Source organism: Rhinatrema bivittatum, chromosome 3, assembly GCF_901001135.1.
Source record: "Rhinatrema bivittatum chromosome 3, aRhiBiv1.1, whole genome shotgun sequence".
Lineage (NCBI taxonomy): Eukaryota > Metazoa > Chordata > Amphibia > Gymnophiona > Rhinatrematidae > Rhinatrema > Rhinatrema bivittatum.
Window position 1 is genome coordinate 593,540,280 of NC_042617.1, and position 17,971 is coordinate 593,558,250.

At 44.1% G+C, this 17,971-nt stretch overlaps 1 protein-coding gene across 2 annotated transcripts in view; it reads right to left on the reverse strand.

The window, feature by feature from the left end:
• Positions 1-13,433: 13,433 nt before the first annotated feature.
• Positions 13,434-17,971, reverse strand: part of TMEM242 (transmembrane protein 242) — a 29,572-nt gene continuing 25,034 nt past the window's right edge. Inside the window, exons 4-5 of one of the 2 annotated variants that reach the window (XR_003855778.1) lie at positions 15,598-15,771; positions 13,434-14,050 (exon numbers count right to left, since the gene is read on the reverse strand). Coding sequence is in view for 1 of the 2 variants with exons in the window: in XM_029596718.1 (XP_029452578.1) it covers positions 13,937-14,050 (114 nt within the window). In the remaining variant the exon portion in view is untranslated. The remainder of the gene's footprint in view (positions 14,051-15,597; positions 15,772-17,971) is intronic. The other variant, XM_029596718.1, reaches the window with a different exon arrangement.

Sequence of the window (17,971 nt, forward strand, 5' to 3'; positions counted from 1 at the left end):
CGCGTGCCGAGCCGCGCAGCCTACCCCCGTTCCCTCCCAGGCCGCTCCGAAATCGGAGCGGCCTCGGAGGGAATCCTCTAACGCCCTCCCCTCACCTTCCCCTCCCTTCCTCTACCTAACCCACCCGCCCGGCCCTGTCTACACCCCCCCCTTACCTTTGTTGGGGGATTTACGCCTCCCGAAGGGAGGCGTAAATCCCCGCGCGCCAGCGGGCCTCCTGCGCGCCGGGCCGCGACCTGGGGGCGGGTACGGAGGGCGCGGCCACGCCCCCGGACCGCCCCGGGCCACAGCCACGCCCCCGTACCCGCCCCCAAAACGCTGCCAACACGCCCCAAAAACGCCGCGACGACCGGGACCGCCCCCCGACACGCCCCCTCCGAAAACCCCGGGACTTACGCGAGTCCCGGGGCTCTGCGCGCGCCGGTAGGCCTATGTAAAATAGGCTTCCCGGCGCGCAGGGCCCTGCTCGCGTAAATCCGCCCGGTTTTGGGCGGATTTACGAGAGCAGGGCTCTGAAAATCCGCCCCATAGATAATGGTGAGCTGGTTAGTAGAATGTATTTAGATTTTCAGATGGCATTTGACAACGTTGCCCATGAAATTACAAAGTCATGGGATAGGAGGTAGAGCTCTACAGAGGATTGGTAAGTGGTTAAAAGGCTGGACGCAGAGGGTAGGATTAAATGGTCAGTTTTCTAAATGGAGAAAGATCCTTGGTGGAGAACCACAAGGACCTGTGCTGCTTAACATATTCAGAAATGATCGGGGAAAGGGAACAATGAGTGAGCTGATCAAACTTGCTAAGGACACAAAATTATTCAAATTTGTTAGTACAGCATCGGATTGTGAGGACCAGCAGAAGGACTTTGTGAGACTAGATAACTAAATGATGGATAAAATGTTATACTAAAAAGTGCAACGTAATGCTCATAGGGAAAAATAATTAAACTACAGGTACTTGATATGCTCTATTCTGTGCTGGGAGTCATTTCCCAGGAAAAGGACCATGAAGTCCTTGTGGACAATATGTTGAAATATTTTTTTAAAAAAGCAAACAGAACTGTAGGAAGGATTAAAAAAGGAATGGAGAATAAAATGGAAAATACCACATTGTCTGGAGCCATGGAGCGAGTACTGTGTGAAATTCTGGTCACTCCATCTCCAGAACTAGAAAAGGTGCAGAGGAGGGAGACAAAATGATAAAGGGGATGGAGCGTTTCCCTCTGTGATGAGAGGCTGCACAGGGAAAGAGAGGGCTGAGAGGGGACAGGATAGAAGTTTATAAAATCATGAGTGGGGTGGAACGGGGAAATAAAGGATGGTTATTTACCCTTTCAAATGATACTAAAAAAAGGGGTACTTATGAAACTAACAAGCAACAGAGAATAAACAGATCATAGAAGGTCCTTTTCCACTTTGTGTGGAATCTAATGTCAGAGGACGTGATCAAGGCAACTAGCACAGAGGGGTTTTAAAGAGGTTTGGAGAAGTTCCTGGAGGAAAATCCCACGCCACATTATTAGCCAAGAAGACTAAAGAAAGCTATTGCTGTCTCTGGGAGGGAGTGAGAGGAATTAGATCTGCTTTATGAGATCTGCCAGGTACTTGTGAGGGGGGTGCTCAGCTTGATGGACCTTGGTTGGACCCAGCATGGCATTTACTTCTAATTCTACTCCTCCCACACTGGGACACTGCGTGTAAGTTTAGTCACATTGCAGGAAGGTAATTTTCAGTGGCCGATTTACAGATATAAAATGCGGTTTACTGCCGTGAATGCCTTTGAAGATTGTCCTCCCCATGACTAAAATGTATGCCTTAGAATTTTATGCATGGAAAATGACAACAGAAATGTTTTGTTTCTCTAAAACCAAGACTCAATAGTTGTTAATTCTCTCATTTAGGTGGGAGCCTCTCTTTTTTTTTTTGGTCAAGAAAAAGGACCGTTTTCTACCTCTCCGCCCTAAAATCTCTCACAGATGAAAGTGTGAGATCTCCTCAGCTTTTCTCCTACAGATCTGTCTGTTAAGGGCATTCAAAGTGATCCTAATAAAGGGCACTGAGAAATCAGTTTTGGTTTATTTTGTGAATCCTTTCTTTTTTACATTCTTAGAGTGCTCTCTGCTGGACGTTTAATATACTACAGTCAGGTTATTTAAAATGTTTTCTTGGTTGCAGCTTGCAGAGTCCGTCATGAGCCCAAGCCTGATGATCCTGCACAGTTCAATGACATTGTTTGCTTTTTTATTTTTCTATCATTCTATACAGTTTCATATAAGCATGCAACCAAAATGCAATAACATATTACTAATTACTAATACACTGACACTTTCAAATAGTGCATGAACTACCCACTGGGAAAACAAATTGGCATCAAATGAGGTTAAATACTTTTGCTATGTTTTCATAATCCAAAACAACCTATTTGTTTCTTCAGCTATTTTGCCATTTTGACATGTTTTGCAGTCTTGATAGTCACAGATAGCTCAATGAGCTATAAAGAGCAAATATTGGGTTATCCAAGAAGAAAATAAGATTATAAATGATTTATCTCCAAACATTTCCCAGTTTCTAATTCCTTTTCCTATATTTGTTGTAATCCATTAAAAGCTTGCAAAATCTTAAGACAATTTTTCAGGTGTCCATGACTCCACTCATTTTAGACTCTCTTTTGTTAGCTATCTGCAATTTATTTTTCCTGATACCATCTTTTAATTAAGCCACTTAAGAAAATTGTGATGAAAAAAGATTGTTTGGTGAGGAAGATCATAAATGGTAATATCTTATCATCGTCTAATACCTGACCCAGGGGCCATAAACTGTACCTGTAACACATTTTCCACAAGGGATAATTTATACCTGAGTTATTGATGTCTAATTAAAAAAGACAGGCATCGTGCTTAGCATATAAGTCACAATGAGCCCTAATTATAAAGTTACACTAATGCATTTGCACACAGTAAACAATGTTTACCCAATAAAATGCATTAATTTAGTAAATATGGAGCTAAAACGTGCAATGCAAGTTCTATGCATTATTACCTGGCGCAATGCATTACAAATGAACTACTATGCATGCAAGGCATTTTATTACCATGCAAATGTAATACATGTGAAAGGTATTTGCAGGCTGTGCTGTTCCTGAAAAGTTAGCTACACCTCAAGAGGTTTAGCTAATTTTCCCCAAGTGCATCAGCAGGCAAACAAGCTCACAGATACTCCTGGGACAGGGAATTTAAAAGCTACCTCAAAGATCCCCCAACCCCTCTATCTAAAAACCCTGGGAGCCTAATGCCCCCCTGCACCCATACTCACATCCTTCATTTAGTGAAAGGAAATCCCCTCTGATTAAAACCCACCCCCTTTAGGAAAGTTGTGCCCCTGGTAAACACCCCCCCCCCCCCCAAGCATGAAATTCCTGGCTGTGGGGAACGCACCAGAACTTACCATGGGATTCACTACACTGCGATACTCGGTGCCCTCCAAGCATGAAGTTCCTGGCTGTGGGGAACGCACCAGAACTTACCATGGGATTCACTACACTGCGATACTCGGTGCCCTCCAAGCATGAAGTTCCTGGCTGTGGGGAACGCACCAGAACTTACCGTGGGATTCACTACACTGCGATACTCGGTGCCCCCAAGCATGAAGTTCCTGGCTGTGAGGAACGCACCAGAACTTACCGTGGGATTCACTACACTGCGATACTCGGTGCCCCCCAAGCATGAAGTTCCTGACTGTGGGGAACGCACCAGAACTTACCATGGGATTCACTACACCGCGATACTCGGTGCCCCCCAAGCATGAAGTTCCTGGCTGTGAGGAACGCACCAGAACGTACCATGGGATTCACTACACCGCGATACTCGGTGCCCCCCAAGTATGAAGTTCCTGGCTGTGGGGAACGCACCAGAACTTACCGTGGGATTCACTACACCGCGATACTCGTTGCCCCCCAAGCATGAAGTTCCTGGCTGTGGGGAACGCACCAGAACTTACCATGGGATTCACTACACTGCGATACTCGGTGCCCCCCAAGCATGAAGTTCCTGGCTGTGGGGAACGCACCAGAACTTACCATGGGATTCACTACACTGCGATACTCGGTATCCCCCAAGCATGAAGTTCCTGGCTGTGGGGAATGCACCAGAACTTACCATGGGATTCACTACACTGCGATACTCGGTGCCCCCCAAGCATGAAGTTCCTGGCTGTGGGGAACGCACCAGAACTTACCGTGGGATTCACTACACTGCGATACTCGGTGCCCCCCAAGCATGAAGTTCCTGACTGTGGGGAACGCACCAGAACTTACCATGGGATTCACTACACCGCGATACTCGGTGCCCCCCAAGCATGAAGTTCCTGGCTGTGAGGAACGCACCAGAACGTACCATGGGATTCACTACACCGCGATACTCGGTGCCCCCCAAGTATGAAGTTCCTGGCTGTGGGGAACGCACCAGAACTTACCATGGGATTCACTACACCGCGATACTCGGTGCCCCCCAAGCATGAAGTTCCTGGCTGTGGGGAACGCACCAGAACTTCCGTGGGATTCACTACACTGCGATACTCGGTGCCCCCCAAGCATGAAGTTCCTGGCTGTGGGGAACGCACCAGAACTTACCATGGGATTCACTACACCGCGATACTCGGTGCCCCCCAAGCATGAAGTTCCTGGCTGTGAGGAACGCACCAGAACGTACCATGGGATTCACTACACCGCGATACTCGGTGCCCCCCAAGTATGAAGTTCCTGGCTGTGGGGAACGCACCAGAACTTACCATGGGATTCACTACACCGCGATACTAGTTGCCCCCCAAGCATGAAGTTCCTGGCTGTGGGGAACGCACCAGAACTTCCGTGGGATTCACTACACTGCGATACTCGGTGCCCCCCAAGCATGAAGTTCCTGGCTGTGGGGAACGCACCAGAACTTACCATGGGATTCACTACACTGCGATACTCGATATCCCCCAAGCATGAAGTTCCTGGCTGTGGGGAATGCACCAGAACTTACCATGGGATTCACTACACTGCGATACTCGGTGCTCCCCAAGAATGAGGTTCCTGGCTGTGGGGAACGCACCAGAACGTACCATGGGATTCACTACACTGCGATACTCGGTGCTCCCCAAGAATGAGGTTCCTGGCTGTGAGGAACGCACCAGAACTTACCATGGGATTCACTACACCGCGATACTCGGTGCCCCCCAAGTATGAAGTTCCTGGCTGTGGGGAACGCACCACAAAAAAGTAGCCAGAAGCTAGAAATAAGCTAGGAGCAGTATATACCAAAGTAAAAAAGTTGAATAGTTCAGCTCAGTTACTCACCTTGGAAAGGTGTTGAGGTAGTGTGATTAGGTTTGAATAGGGAACAACATTTGTTAATCAAGAGAGCAGTGAGTCACTCAGGCTGACTAACTAAAGTTAGACTGTTTGTATTTCCCAACCCTCCCACCCCTCGCCCACCCACCCCTAGCTCATCCCTTAATTTATAGGCAGGTGCCACTTGCACCAAAAAAAACCCATCAACAAAAACTTTATTGAGAATTCGATCAGACCCCAGTAGGCCACTACCAGACATATAGTGAATTCACTAATACATTTAAAGGAACTTAGACACATTCCTACTCCCATAGCAACCTAAAACTTAACTAGGAACTGATCAAAATTGAGATGAAGGCAGCAGTCCAGCAGCAAGAGGGGGGCTTCCCAGTCTTTTGCATCGAGTGTCACATGTATGATTTTTTACCCACCGGTGAGAAGTTGTACATGTGCATGCGATGCAAAGAGCTCCTGGCTCTCAGAGAACGAGTCCGATCTCTGGAGGCTAGAGTGGCAGACCTGGAGGAGCTGAGGGAGACAGAGAGGTATGTAGATGAGACCTTCAGGGACATAGTAGTCCAGTCCCAACTTCAGACTGGGAGCCCTGGTGCTGCCTTGGAGGAAGAAGGTCTCATAATGGGAGAGCACCAACCAGGTGCAGCAGGAAAGGATCCTGTAGCAAGGACCTGCTCTCTAGGTGATGCATTGTCCTTTCACACCGAGGATATCTCCCCAAGGCCTACTGCCCAGGAGGGAAGGGTTAGGTCGGCCGTCATAGTTGGTGATTCGATTATTAGGAATGTAGATAGCTGGGTGGCTGGTGGGCGTGAGGATCGCCTGGTAACATGCCTACCTGGTGCGAAGGTGGCGGACCTCACGCGTCACCTAGATAGGATTTTAGACAGTGCTGGGGAGGAGCCGGCTGTCGTGGTACATGTGGGCACCAACGACATAGGAAAATGTGGGAGGGAGGTTCTGGAAGCCAAATTTAGGCTCTTAGGTAGAAAGCTTAAATCCAGAACCTCCAGGGTAGCTTTCTCTGAAATGCTCCCTGTTCCATGCGCAGGTCACCAGAGGCAGGCAGAGCTCCGGAGTCTCAATGCGTGGATGAGACGATGGTGCAAGGAAGAGGGATTCAGTTTTGTTAGGAACTGGGGAACCTTTTGGGGAAGGGGGAGCCTCTTCCGAAGGGATGGGCTCCACCTTAACCAGGGTGGAACCAGACTGCTGGCGCTAACCTTTAAAAAGGAGATAGAGCAGCTTTTAAACTAGAACAAAGGGGAAAGCCGACAGTCGCTCAGCAGCGCATGGCTCGGAGAGAGGTATCTTTAAAGGATACTAATGATGCATTAGAATTAGGGCATCCCAACAGTGAGGTTCCAATAATTAGAAAAGTAGTCCAAGTGCCTGTAACTAAAAACTCACCTGAGCTAAAAAATTCTAACTTATCCCTATCAATTAAGCAGAATAAAAATACAAACAAAAAACAAACTTTGAAATGTTTGTATGCTAATGCCAGAAGTCTAAGAAGTAAGATGGGAGAATTAGAATGTATAGCAGTGAATGATGACATAGACTTAATTGGCATCTCAGAGACATGGTGGAAAGAGGATAACCAATGGGACAGTGCTATACCGGGGTACAAATTATATCGCAATGACAAAGAGGAGCACTCGGGAGGAGGTGTGGCACTTTATGTCCGGGATGGCATAGAGTCCAACAGGATAAACATCCTGCATGAGACTAAATACAAAATTGAATCTTTATGGGTAGAAATCCCTTGTGTATCAGGGAAGACTATAGTGATAGGGGTATACTAACGTCCACCTGGTCAAGATGGTGAGATGGACAGTGAAATGCTAAGAGAAATTAGGGAAGCTAACCAAATTGGTAGTGCAGTAATAATGGGAGACTTCAATTACCCACAAAACGCTGGTGCAGGATAAATGTTAAATCACCATTCAGTGATGCTCTTTAATAGATTCCAAGAAAGCTAAGTATGAGGGTTCATAACGGCAACTCCGTAGATTCAAAATCAACCATGTAATAAGAGGTCCCCCGACACGGACCCGTGTTTCGCCAGGCTGCGTCGGGGGGGACCAAGGGTACAGTCAAATCTAAAAGTGTAAACAAAAGTCTATATTAGAATGGTGAAAGAGTGGCTACATAGTACAACCGTAACAAACATGTACATACCTTTAAATAAGTACCCGGAGCGCGCAGGCTCGCTCAGGTGAATGTATCATCGGGTCACGCTAGAGAGATAACGTTCCTGGATGGAATAAATGATAGCTTTATGGAGCAATTGGTTCAGGAACCGACGAGAGAGGGAGCAATTTTAGATCTAATTCTCAGTGGAGCACAGGACTTGGTGAGAGAGGTAACGGTGGTGGGGCCGCTTGGCAATAGTGATCATAATATGATCAAATTTGATTTAATGACTGGAAAAGGAACAGTGTGCAAATCCAAGGCTCTCGTGCTAAACTTTCAAAAGGGAAACTTTGATAAAATGAGAAAAATTGTTAGAAAAAAACTGAAAGGAGCAGCTACAAAAGTAAAAAATGTCCAAGAGGCGTGGTCATTGTTAAAAAATACCATTCTAGAAGCACAGTCCAGATGTATTCCACACATTAAGAAAGGTGGAAAGAAGGCAAAACGATTACCGGCATGGTTAAAAGGGGAGGTGAAAGAAGCTATTTTAGCCAAAAGATCTTCATTCAAAAATTGGAAGAAGGATCCAACAGAAGAAAATAGGATAAAGCATAAACATTGGCAAGTTAAATGTAAGACATTGATAAGACAGGCTAAGAGAGAATTTGAAAAGAAGTTGGCTGTAGAGGCAAAAACTCACAGTAAAAACTTTTTTAAATATATCCGAAGCAGAAAGCCTGTGAGGGAGTCAGTTGGACCGTTAGATGATCGAGGGGTTAAAGGGGCACTTAGAGAAGATAAGGCCATCGCGGAAAGATTAAATGATTTCTTTGCTTCGGTGTTTACTGAAGAGGATGTTGGGGAGGTACCCGTAATGGAGAAGGTTTTCATGGGTAATGATTCAGATGGACTGAATCAAATCACGGTGAACCTAGAAGATGTGGTAGGCCTGATTGACAAACTGAAGAGTAGTAAATCACCTGGACCGGATGGTATACACCCCAGAGTTCTGAAGGAACTAAAAAATGAAATTTCAGACCTATTAGTAAAAATTTGTAACTTATCATTAAAATCATCCATTGTACCTGAAGACTGGAGGATAGCAAATGTAACCCCAATATTTAAAAAGGGCTCCAGGGGCGATCCGGGAAACTACAGACCGGTTAGCCTGACTTCAGTGCCAGGAAAAATAGTGGAAAGTGTTCTAAACATCAAAATCACAGAACATATAGAAAGACATGGTTTAATGGAACAAAGTCAACATGGCTTTACCCAGGGCAAGTCTTGCCTCACAAATCTGCTTCACTTTTTTGAAGGAGTTAATAAACATGTGGATAAAGGTGAACCGGTAGATGTAGTATACTTGGATTTTCAGAAGGCGTTTGACAAAGTTCCTCATGAGAGGCTTCTAGGAAAAGTAAAAAGTCATGAGATAGGTGGCGATGTCCTTTCGTGGATTGCAAACTGGCTAAAAGACAGGAAACAGAGTAGGATTAAATGGGCAATTTTCTCAGTGGAAGGGAGTGGACAGTGGAGTGCCTCAGGGATCTGTATTGGGACCCTTACTGTTCAATATATTTATAAATGATCTGGAAAGAAATACGACGAGTGAGATAATCAAATTTGCAGATGACACAAAATTGTTCAGAGTAGTTAAATCACAAGCAGACTGTGATAAATTGCAGGAAGACCTTGTGAGACTGGAAAATTGGGCATCCAAATGGCAGATGAAATTTAATGTGGATAAGTGCAAGGTGATGCATATAGGGAAAAATAACCCATGCTATAATTTCACAATGTTGGGTTCCATATTAGGTGCTACAACCCAAGAAAGAGATCTAGGTGTCATAGTGGATAACACATTGAAATCGTCGGTGCAGTGTGCTGCGGCAGTCAAAAAAGCAAACAGAATGTTGGGAATTATTAGAAAAGGAATGATGAATAAAACGGAAAATGTCATATGCCTCTGTATCGCTCCATGGTGAGACCGCACCTTGAATACTGTGTACAATTCTGGTCGCCGCATCTCAAAAAAGATATAATTGCGATGGAGAAGGTACAGAGAAGGGCTACCACAATGATAAGGGGAATGGAACAACTCCCCTATGAGGAAAGACTAAAGAGGTTAGGACTTTTCAGCTTGGAGAAGAGACGACTGAGGGGGGATATGATAGAGGTGTTTAAAATCATGAGAGGTCTAGAACGGGTAGATGTGAATCGGTTATTTACTCTTTCGGATAGTAGAAAGACTAGGGGACACTCCATGAAGTTAGCATGCGGCACATTTAAAACTAATCGGAGAAAGTTCTTTTTTACTCAACGCACAATTAAACTCTGGAATTTGTTGCCAGAGAATGTGGTTCGTGCAGTTAGTATAGCTGTGTTTAAAAAAGGATTGGATAAGTTCTTGGAGGAGAAGTCCATTACCTGCTATTAAGTTCACTTAGAGAATAGCCACTGCCATTAGCAATGGTTACATGGAATAGACTTAGTTTTTGGGTACTTGCCAGGTTCTTCTGGCCTGGATTGGCCACTGTTGGAAACCGGATGCTGGGCTTGATGGACCCTTGGTCTGACCCAGTATGGCATTTTCTTATGTTCTTATGTTCTTATACGAAGAATTTCATTTATTAAATCATTAAGTATGTAAGTGAGATAATCCGGGCTGAAGATTTAAAAGATGGGTTTTTAGATGGGATTTGAATAAGGCAAGAGAAGGAACATGATGCAACAGCTCAGGAAGACTAGTGCAAGCATACATACGGTGCAGCCAGATGGAAAGCACGAAGTCGGGAATTGGCAGTAGTGAAGAAGGGCATAGATACGCGTGACTTGCCTGATAAGCAGACTGCACAAGGAGAGGGGTAGGGAGAGAGATGGGGAGCAGCTGCAGAGAGAAGGCTCCTGTAGGTGAGTAAAAGGAGCTTGAACTGTATGTGGGAATGCATAGGGAGCCAATGTAGCGCCTTGAGAAGACGGATTAAATGGGTCATAAGAACATGCCATACTGGGTCAGACCAAGGGTCCATCAAGCCCAGCATCCTGTTTCCAACAGTGGCCAATCCAGGCCATAAGAACCTGGCAAGTACCCAAAAACTAAGTCTATTCCATGTTACCATTGCTAATGGCAGTGGCTATTCTCTAAGTGAACTTAATAGCAGGTAATGGACTTCTCCTCCAAGAACTTATCCAAAACTTATGCAAAAGACTGGAAAGTCCCCCTCTTGCTGCTGAACTGCTGCCTTAATCTTGATTTTATTGAGTTCCTAGTTAAGTTTAGGATACTAAGGGATTTGGAATTAGAGTACTTTAAATTTGCAGGTGTATTTACTAATTAATCATCTAGTGTCCTACAGGGGGATGATTAAACTTTCAATAATGGTTGGTACAATACTATGATTTAGATAAAAGCCTGATAGCTTTTTAATGAGAAAATGTCTCTTGCCTAAAAATCAAGGGTTGAGTGGGTGGGAAAGGCAGACACTAGAATTAACTCTCTCTGGCTTATTACCTCAGACACATACAAACTCTAAAGAATATATCCCACTATTTCACCTTTCAACTTTTATAAGTCCAAAGATTCCTAAAGCTACTTACCAATCCTCTGTAACTACCGTTAAATGATCTTCACTCAAAGAATTGAAGAGTTCGGTCCTCTTCTACTGCAAAGGGTGTGGGGCCTCTGGAAGCTGGGGCTGTGAAATTAAATCCCTGTATTACTTGCGGTGACCTCTGGTCTCCTCTCCCGGGGTATAGTAGGAGAAGCTGCAGATGAGCCTTCCGGTCCTCTTCTACTACAAAGGGTGCGGGGCCTCTGGAAGCTGGGGCTGTGGAATTCAATCCCTGGGTTGCTTGCAGTGACCTCTGGGACTCCTCTCCCGGGGGATGCTGGGAGCAGTATGCAGATGAACCTTCCGTTCCTCTTCTGGAATTCATTGCTGGAGGAATGGTCAAGGCAGTTAACATAGCTGGGTTTAAAAAAGTTTTGGACAAGTTCCCGGAAAAAAAACAGTCCATAAACTACTATTAACCAGGTAGACTTGTAGAAAACCGTTGCTTATCCCAGGGTGTAAGCAACATGGAATCTATGTACTATTTGGAATCCTGCCAGGTACTTATGATCTGGATTGGCCACTGTTGGAAACAGGATACTTGGCTTGGTGGACCCTTGCTCTAACCCAGTATGGCTATTCTCATGTTTTTTTGAGAAAGAAAGTTGGGGAGAGAAGATTAAATGGGAGAGAATGATACAGTGAGAAAATAAGTGCTCTCGGTGTCAGTGATAGACGACAGGCAAGGAAGACAAGACAAAGGAAGGAGGAGAAGGTATGGAGTAAGAAATAAGAACATAAGAAATTGCCATGCTGGGTCAGACCAAGGGTCCTTCAAGCCCAGCATCCTGTTTCCAACAGTGGCCAATCCAGGCCACAAGAACCTGGCAATGGAGGACTATTTAGGGAAGGTGAAAGGAGAAATGTGAATAAATGTGTTCGTTCAATATTTAATTGTCAACTGCCTATGGACTAGTTGGGATTAGGTGGTATATCAAGTTTAATAAATAAAGCAGGGAGAAATGACAGGAAACAGTAAAAGAAGGACAAAACAGAAGAGACAAAGGAAAAGCCAACAAAATAGAGAAAGAGGAGAATGAACAGAGATGGAGAGGAAAAATGTGAGCACCACTCAATAATGATCACTTCCTAAGCAAAATGCTTTTCCCCTTTTCCTCAGTTACTAGTTTACATATCAAAACTTTGTGCCAGGAATAATATGCAGGTACAACATAAGGTTTCCAGAAGGCACAAACAGAAATTGCCATTATAGGGTTGACTTTCAGTAGAATTTCTGCACACAAAACCCAGTTTATGCACATAAATCGGCTTTTGAAATTCAGCTAGAGGCGTGTGTAATTACGAGTATGCACATGATTACTCGTGCACTTTTACACTTATCTGCAAGAGGAGTTCTTGGGGGCAGGGAAAGGATTTATGTGCATACTGATTTTCAAAAATATGTGTACAGATTTACATGCACCAAGGTGCACCTGCTTGAAAGATGGTGTAACTTTGTGTTTGTATGTTAGTACACATCTCGATTTTCAAAGTGGACTTATTTGTGTGCCTTGAAAATTTGGGATCAAGTTTTTAACCCTATGTGAGCTTTTGAAAACTACCCTCCCTAATCTGATTTCTACCACTTTTTTTTTTTTTTTTTTTTGTACTCAAACCTGCCGCTGTCCGGAGTCCTGAGTCTCCTGCTTCTGTTGGGGGTGAGTGAACCGGGCTCCCCGGTGTCACCCCCTACGCTGCTGCCTGTGGTAGGCCGGGTCCTCGACCCTCAGCAGCGGCCTCAACCAGGGGGGGATGGTCCCCTCAGAACCTTCCCACCCCCCTGGGAGGCAGGACGGACAGCTTCCTCTTGTGTCTTCTCACCTTTAAATTTCCTTTTTCTTTCTTTTTTTTTTTTTTTTAAAATGAACAAAACCAATAAACCGAAACCATTAAAACCACAAAGACCCTGACTAACTATCAGTCCTCAGGCCACTCAGAGGCTGTGACTAGACCTACTGGAGACAGACCTACTGGACCTACTGGAGACAGACCTACTGGAGACAGAGTAAGACTGGGGGGCTGTGACTGGCACAGGGGCTTATATGGCTCCGCCCACAAGTTTTAGTCTGTCTCCATCTACTGGTGCGGAGTCACAACCCAGGTGTCCTGGACTGATCCTGGTACGTACAGGGAATCTGATTTCTACCACTGAATGACATGGTCCTTCCCCACTTACATTAGGAAAGATCACCAAGATCAAAGACTGGAATACCTTTACTTGTTAACGCACAAGAAAACCCTTCCCGTGGCTAAGAAACTGCATTGTCCTGTGCTAGATATGCAACTGATGTGTACCACTCATTCTTCATCACAAAAAATAAATTAATCCACAAAACTCAGGTCTACAAAAAAAAGTCACTGATTTATTAAAGTCAGGCCACTGGCTCATGCCAGCCTGGCATAAGCAATAACAATAAATATACATCAAACACGGATAGAAAAGAAAAATAATTTATTGAAAATGCATCTCTAATACCCTGTGTTTCAGTCTTACAGATGAAACCGACATAAAAATATGACACAGCTCCTCTATAGTCTATGGGATGTAGTGATTCCACTTCAGTTAGAAACTAGATACACACTCCCATTTTTAACTAAATGTTTTCCCATTTTTGTCATTTTTTTCATCCAGTCTTTTCAGTAATAGGATTAAAAAAGAAAAGAGGAAACCATGAGCAAAATATTTAACTTGAACCATTATGCACATTTTACTTTGAGCTTTGTTTTTTGCACAGTGAAGCAATTACCACTGATTCTTTCACTTCTATACATATTTACATATTTCCATCAAGAGACGGTTTCCAGGTCCTTGTAAGGCAGCATTGTGGAATTCTTTATATAGTCCCTCACTTGGATTTGAGTAGTTTCTCCCAGCTAAAGGTCTCAGAGTCTGCCGACTGCTCTGGTGGCCTTGGAATGGCTGGAAACAGTGACTGCATTTTCTCTCGAAAGTCTTTCAGCTGAAAGAGGTGAAAGGAAAGAAAACCAAATAAGACAGATTTATATGCAATATTCAGCCATACTAGTCCCACATATCTGAGGAGGTGACTGATGTCCTATCGCACAATTTGTAGTCTACCAGGACCCATTCCTCAAATCATGTTATATGTTTGTTTACATGCCGCTATCCTAGGTGGCTGACAAAGGAACATACATGACGATATAATGGACAAACAATGTCATCAGGCAATAATTAAAAAAAAAATAAAAGTCTGACCTTTGGCCTTCTTTGCCTCCTACCTTAGGAAGTACGCTCTTCTGTGAGTCAGGTTATAAAATACACCTCATTCTTTGCATATTTACTGGCATTAGCTCATACCATTGCCTAGATTTGATATATTTATCACAATCCACTTGAGATTTAACCACTCTGCCTAACTGTGTGTCATCCGCAAATCTGATCACCTCATGTGTCGTATCCTTTTCCAGATCATTTATAAATATATTAAAACGCACCGGTCCAAGTACAGTTTTTCAAAGGGCAAAAACTATGCATAATATTGCCTGTCCCAGTTTCCACGATTTTTTCCCGGCACTGAAGTCAGGCTCACTGGTGTATAGTTTCCCGGATCACCCCTGGAGCCCTTTTTAAATATCAGGGTCAGATTGGCCACCTTCCAGTCTTCGGTTACAATGGATGATTTTAATGATAGGTTACAAATTAATTGAAATAGGACTGAAATTTCATTTCTTAATTCTTTCAGAACCTTGGGGTACATACCAACCGGTCCAGGTGGTTTACTATTGTTCAATTTGTCAATCTGGCCTACCACATCTTCCACATTCACCGCAAGTATAGCTTTCTTACAAGTCACGGAGGCAAAACATAGGGGTCAGCTCATGACAGTTATCTTCATAGTACCTTCTGCTCTTTTAAACTATCTATGGAGCTGGTTTGGCACCGCTCTGTTCTCATACTCGCATGGGCACAGCACAGTGAAAGCAATGAACCACCTATAAACAGTCTCAGAAGAAAAAGTCAGCAAAAGCCCCAGAAAATCTTGATAGGATTTTGAGCATGGGAGAGAAAGTCATTTACAAACGTTACCAGCAGTCAGTGAAGTAAATAGCAGCTGAAATGGAAATTCTAGGGTTGCTCTCTAACTTGGCAGTAACATTAAATACCATGAAGGGTACGTATGAGCTTCTCTGTTAGGCGAAATGAACTCAAGATATGGTGATATACCTGACCCAGACCAACTGTGACAGGCTGAAGACGGGCATGTTTTGCCCTACAATATCTGTGGACTTATGATGCCAATTTTCTCTAACAAAAGCAGGACTAAAAGCCCATAGGAGCAAAACTAAGAATAAAATGGTCATTCAAGTTTGACGCATCTCAGGTAGCAACCGTATAGCGAGAATGATGAACTAGAGATCAAAAGACCTCCTTTCCCTGTACATTTCGGTTTAAATGTCTCTCTCAATATTTGACAGGTGTAACAGAAGCTAACCCATGCTCCATTACTTTTATATTTTAATTCCCTTGCCAGTAAAAAGCACTTACATAAGGTCCCAAAGGGAGGGAGGTTAAAGACACTAGAAGACTGAATTGCAGCAGAGGGATGTGATGTGGCTGGCTCAGATCTCATCTCGTCATCTTTTTCTCCATTTCATGTTGCAGAGGTCTGGAGGCTGCTGATCTTTTATTATCCACACTATAATTTCAATACCAAGAAATCTGGCAAACGTAAACACAGACATGACATTGCTTTTCACTAGGTTTTGAGGGGGCTCAAAATATCATGTCATGGTCTGAATGTTTCTCCAAAAACAAACTGCCCTGAGCAAGCTACTCACAAACTGACCGCTGACAGTCCATTTCCTTGTCAGAAATGAAGTGTGCTTGGAGGAGGACAGCTTTGAAAGCAACTAAACTATAGTTTCAATGTCACACTGATTCAGATTTGAAATTCTGCCTCCCAGGCCTTCTTTCAGCTTGTACTGCACTGGGAGACTAAAGAAGAAAAAAATAAAATAAACTAGTCTGGTAGCGTTTAAAATGTAGCTCTTACATCAAAGGTTTGAACACCATAATTATTGCTTCAATGCACAAAGGAAGCAAAAGCACAGACTGTCCAATTGCTTTACTAGCAAACAATGCACAGCAATTACATGAACCTGCTATCAGTGGGCTATCATTTTTTTAGATATCACATTATGTGAAATAAAAATTGCTTCAACACAGAAGTAAAATCTGAGAGCGATATCAAGGCAGAAATGTTTTCTGAATGTAAAGGGAGATAAGGAGGAAGAAAGCCAGTGAACAAGATGTGGTTATCCCAGCCAGGGGTGCCTGGCATCTTTACAAGTACTCATCTGATGCCTGCTCCAGAAATAGCACTTCTTGAGCTTTCTATTCAACGTTTAATGTGCAGGAGGTAAAATAAAAGGATTCTGACATTTAACCAAGCACATGAGGCCCAAGTTAAAAAGCTATTTCCTGCCCCACCAGTAGAGGCTCACAGTGCATGTCACGCAGCAGAGACCTGCAGGCAGCTTAGTGAGCCAGCCACCAGAAAGGTACACAAGAGTTTCTTGTTATGCTGAGCCTACAGATATTGTTAGTGCAAAACAAAGGAGAAAGGGCTACTTATCTGATAATTGCCTTTCCTCTAGTAAGGGCAGGTCAATCCAAATGCGTGGGTTATGCACCTCTGCCAGCAGATGGAGAAGGAGCAAAAGATATAGGTCCGCCCTGACATCAACCTGCCAGTATTCTCTGGAAAAGCCAAACTGTGGATAAAACTGATTATACTTGAACATTACTATTTCCAAACAACCATTCAGGCTTCCCAACAATAGGAACACTGAGCTTAGCCAAAAGAAGGAACATATCTAGTAAACTAAGGGCTAGATAAGCCACTTACCAGATTTCTTCAAAGCCCAGGAATCATACTCTGCATAGTTCGCCCGAAGAAAGGATAACCACAAATTTAAACATCGACAGCCTAGGGTGGGTCTGGGATTAACCTGCCCTTACTAAAGGAAAGGAAATTATCAGGTAAGTAGTAATTTCTCCTTCTTCAGTGTTCAGGCAGATCAGTCCCAATGAGTAGGATATACCAAAGCTAATCTCCACAAAGCTTCCAGCAGTCCAATCAATACCGCCTGCGCAAACGCGGCGTCCTCCCTAGCATGCAAGCGGCAATGCTTGGAGAAAATGTGCAAAGATGGCCATGTTGCCGCTCAGCAAATTTCTGCAGGTGACAACAAATGAAGTTTCGCCCATGATACCGCCTGACTCTTCATGGAGTGCGGTTTAATTTATTTCAGCAAGGCAACCTCAGCAGCCACATAGGCTGCAATAATGACCTCCTTAACTCAACGGGCTATTGTTGCACATGTCGCCGGAGCTCCCACTTTACCTCCACCTTGGAGCATAAACAGGTGCTCAGAATTCCGAACAGCTTTAGACAAAGGCCCTTCATTGACTCTCCCGCTATAACAAGCCAGGGCTGCACCTGAAACTTTCAAAGTATTAAGGGCAAAACACTTAAGCAAGCCGTCCTGTAAAAATTCTAAAATCAAAGGAATATCCATCTTGAGCGGTTGAATTCCTTGCTCAGAACACCAGGCCTCAAAGACCCTCCAAACTCTAGAGTAGAAAACTTCCGGGTCCAAAGTAGAATGGAAATTACAGCAGATGAATATCCCCACTTCAACAACCAAGATCTTTCAATGGCCAAACTGTTAAGATAGAATCGACCCGGATCCTCGTGCAGAATGGGCCCCTGAAGTAAAAGATCCATCTGAGGGTACTGTCCACCACAAGCCTCTGGAGATCAGCGTACCACAGCCTTCAAGCCCAATCTGGAGCCACTAAAAGGACAGCATTGGTTTGACTTGCAATCTTCTGGACCAGCCTGCCTATCAAAGGC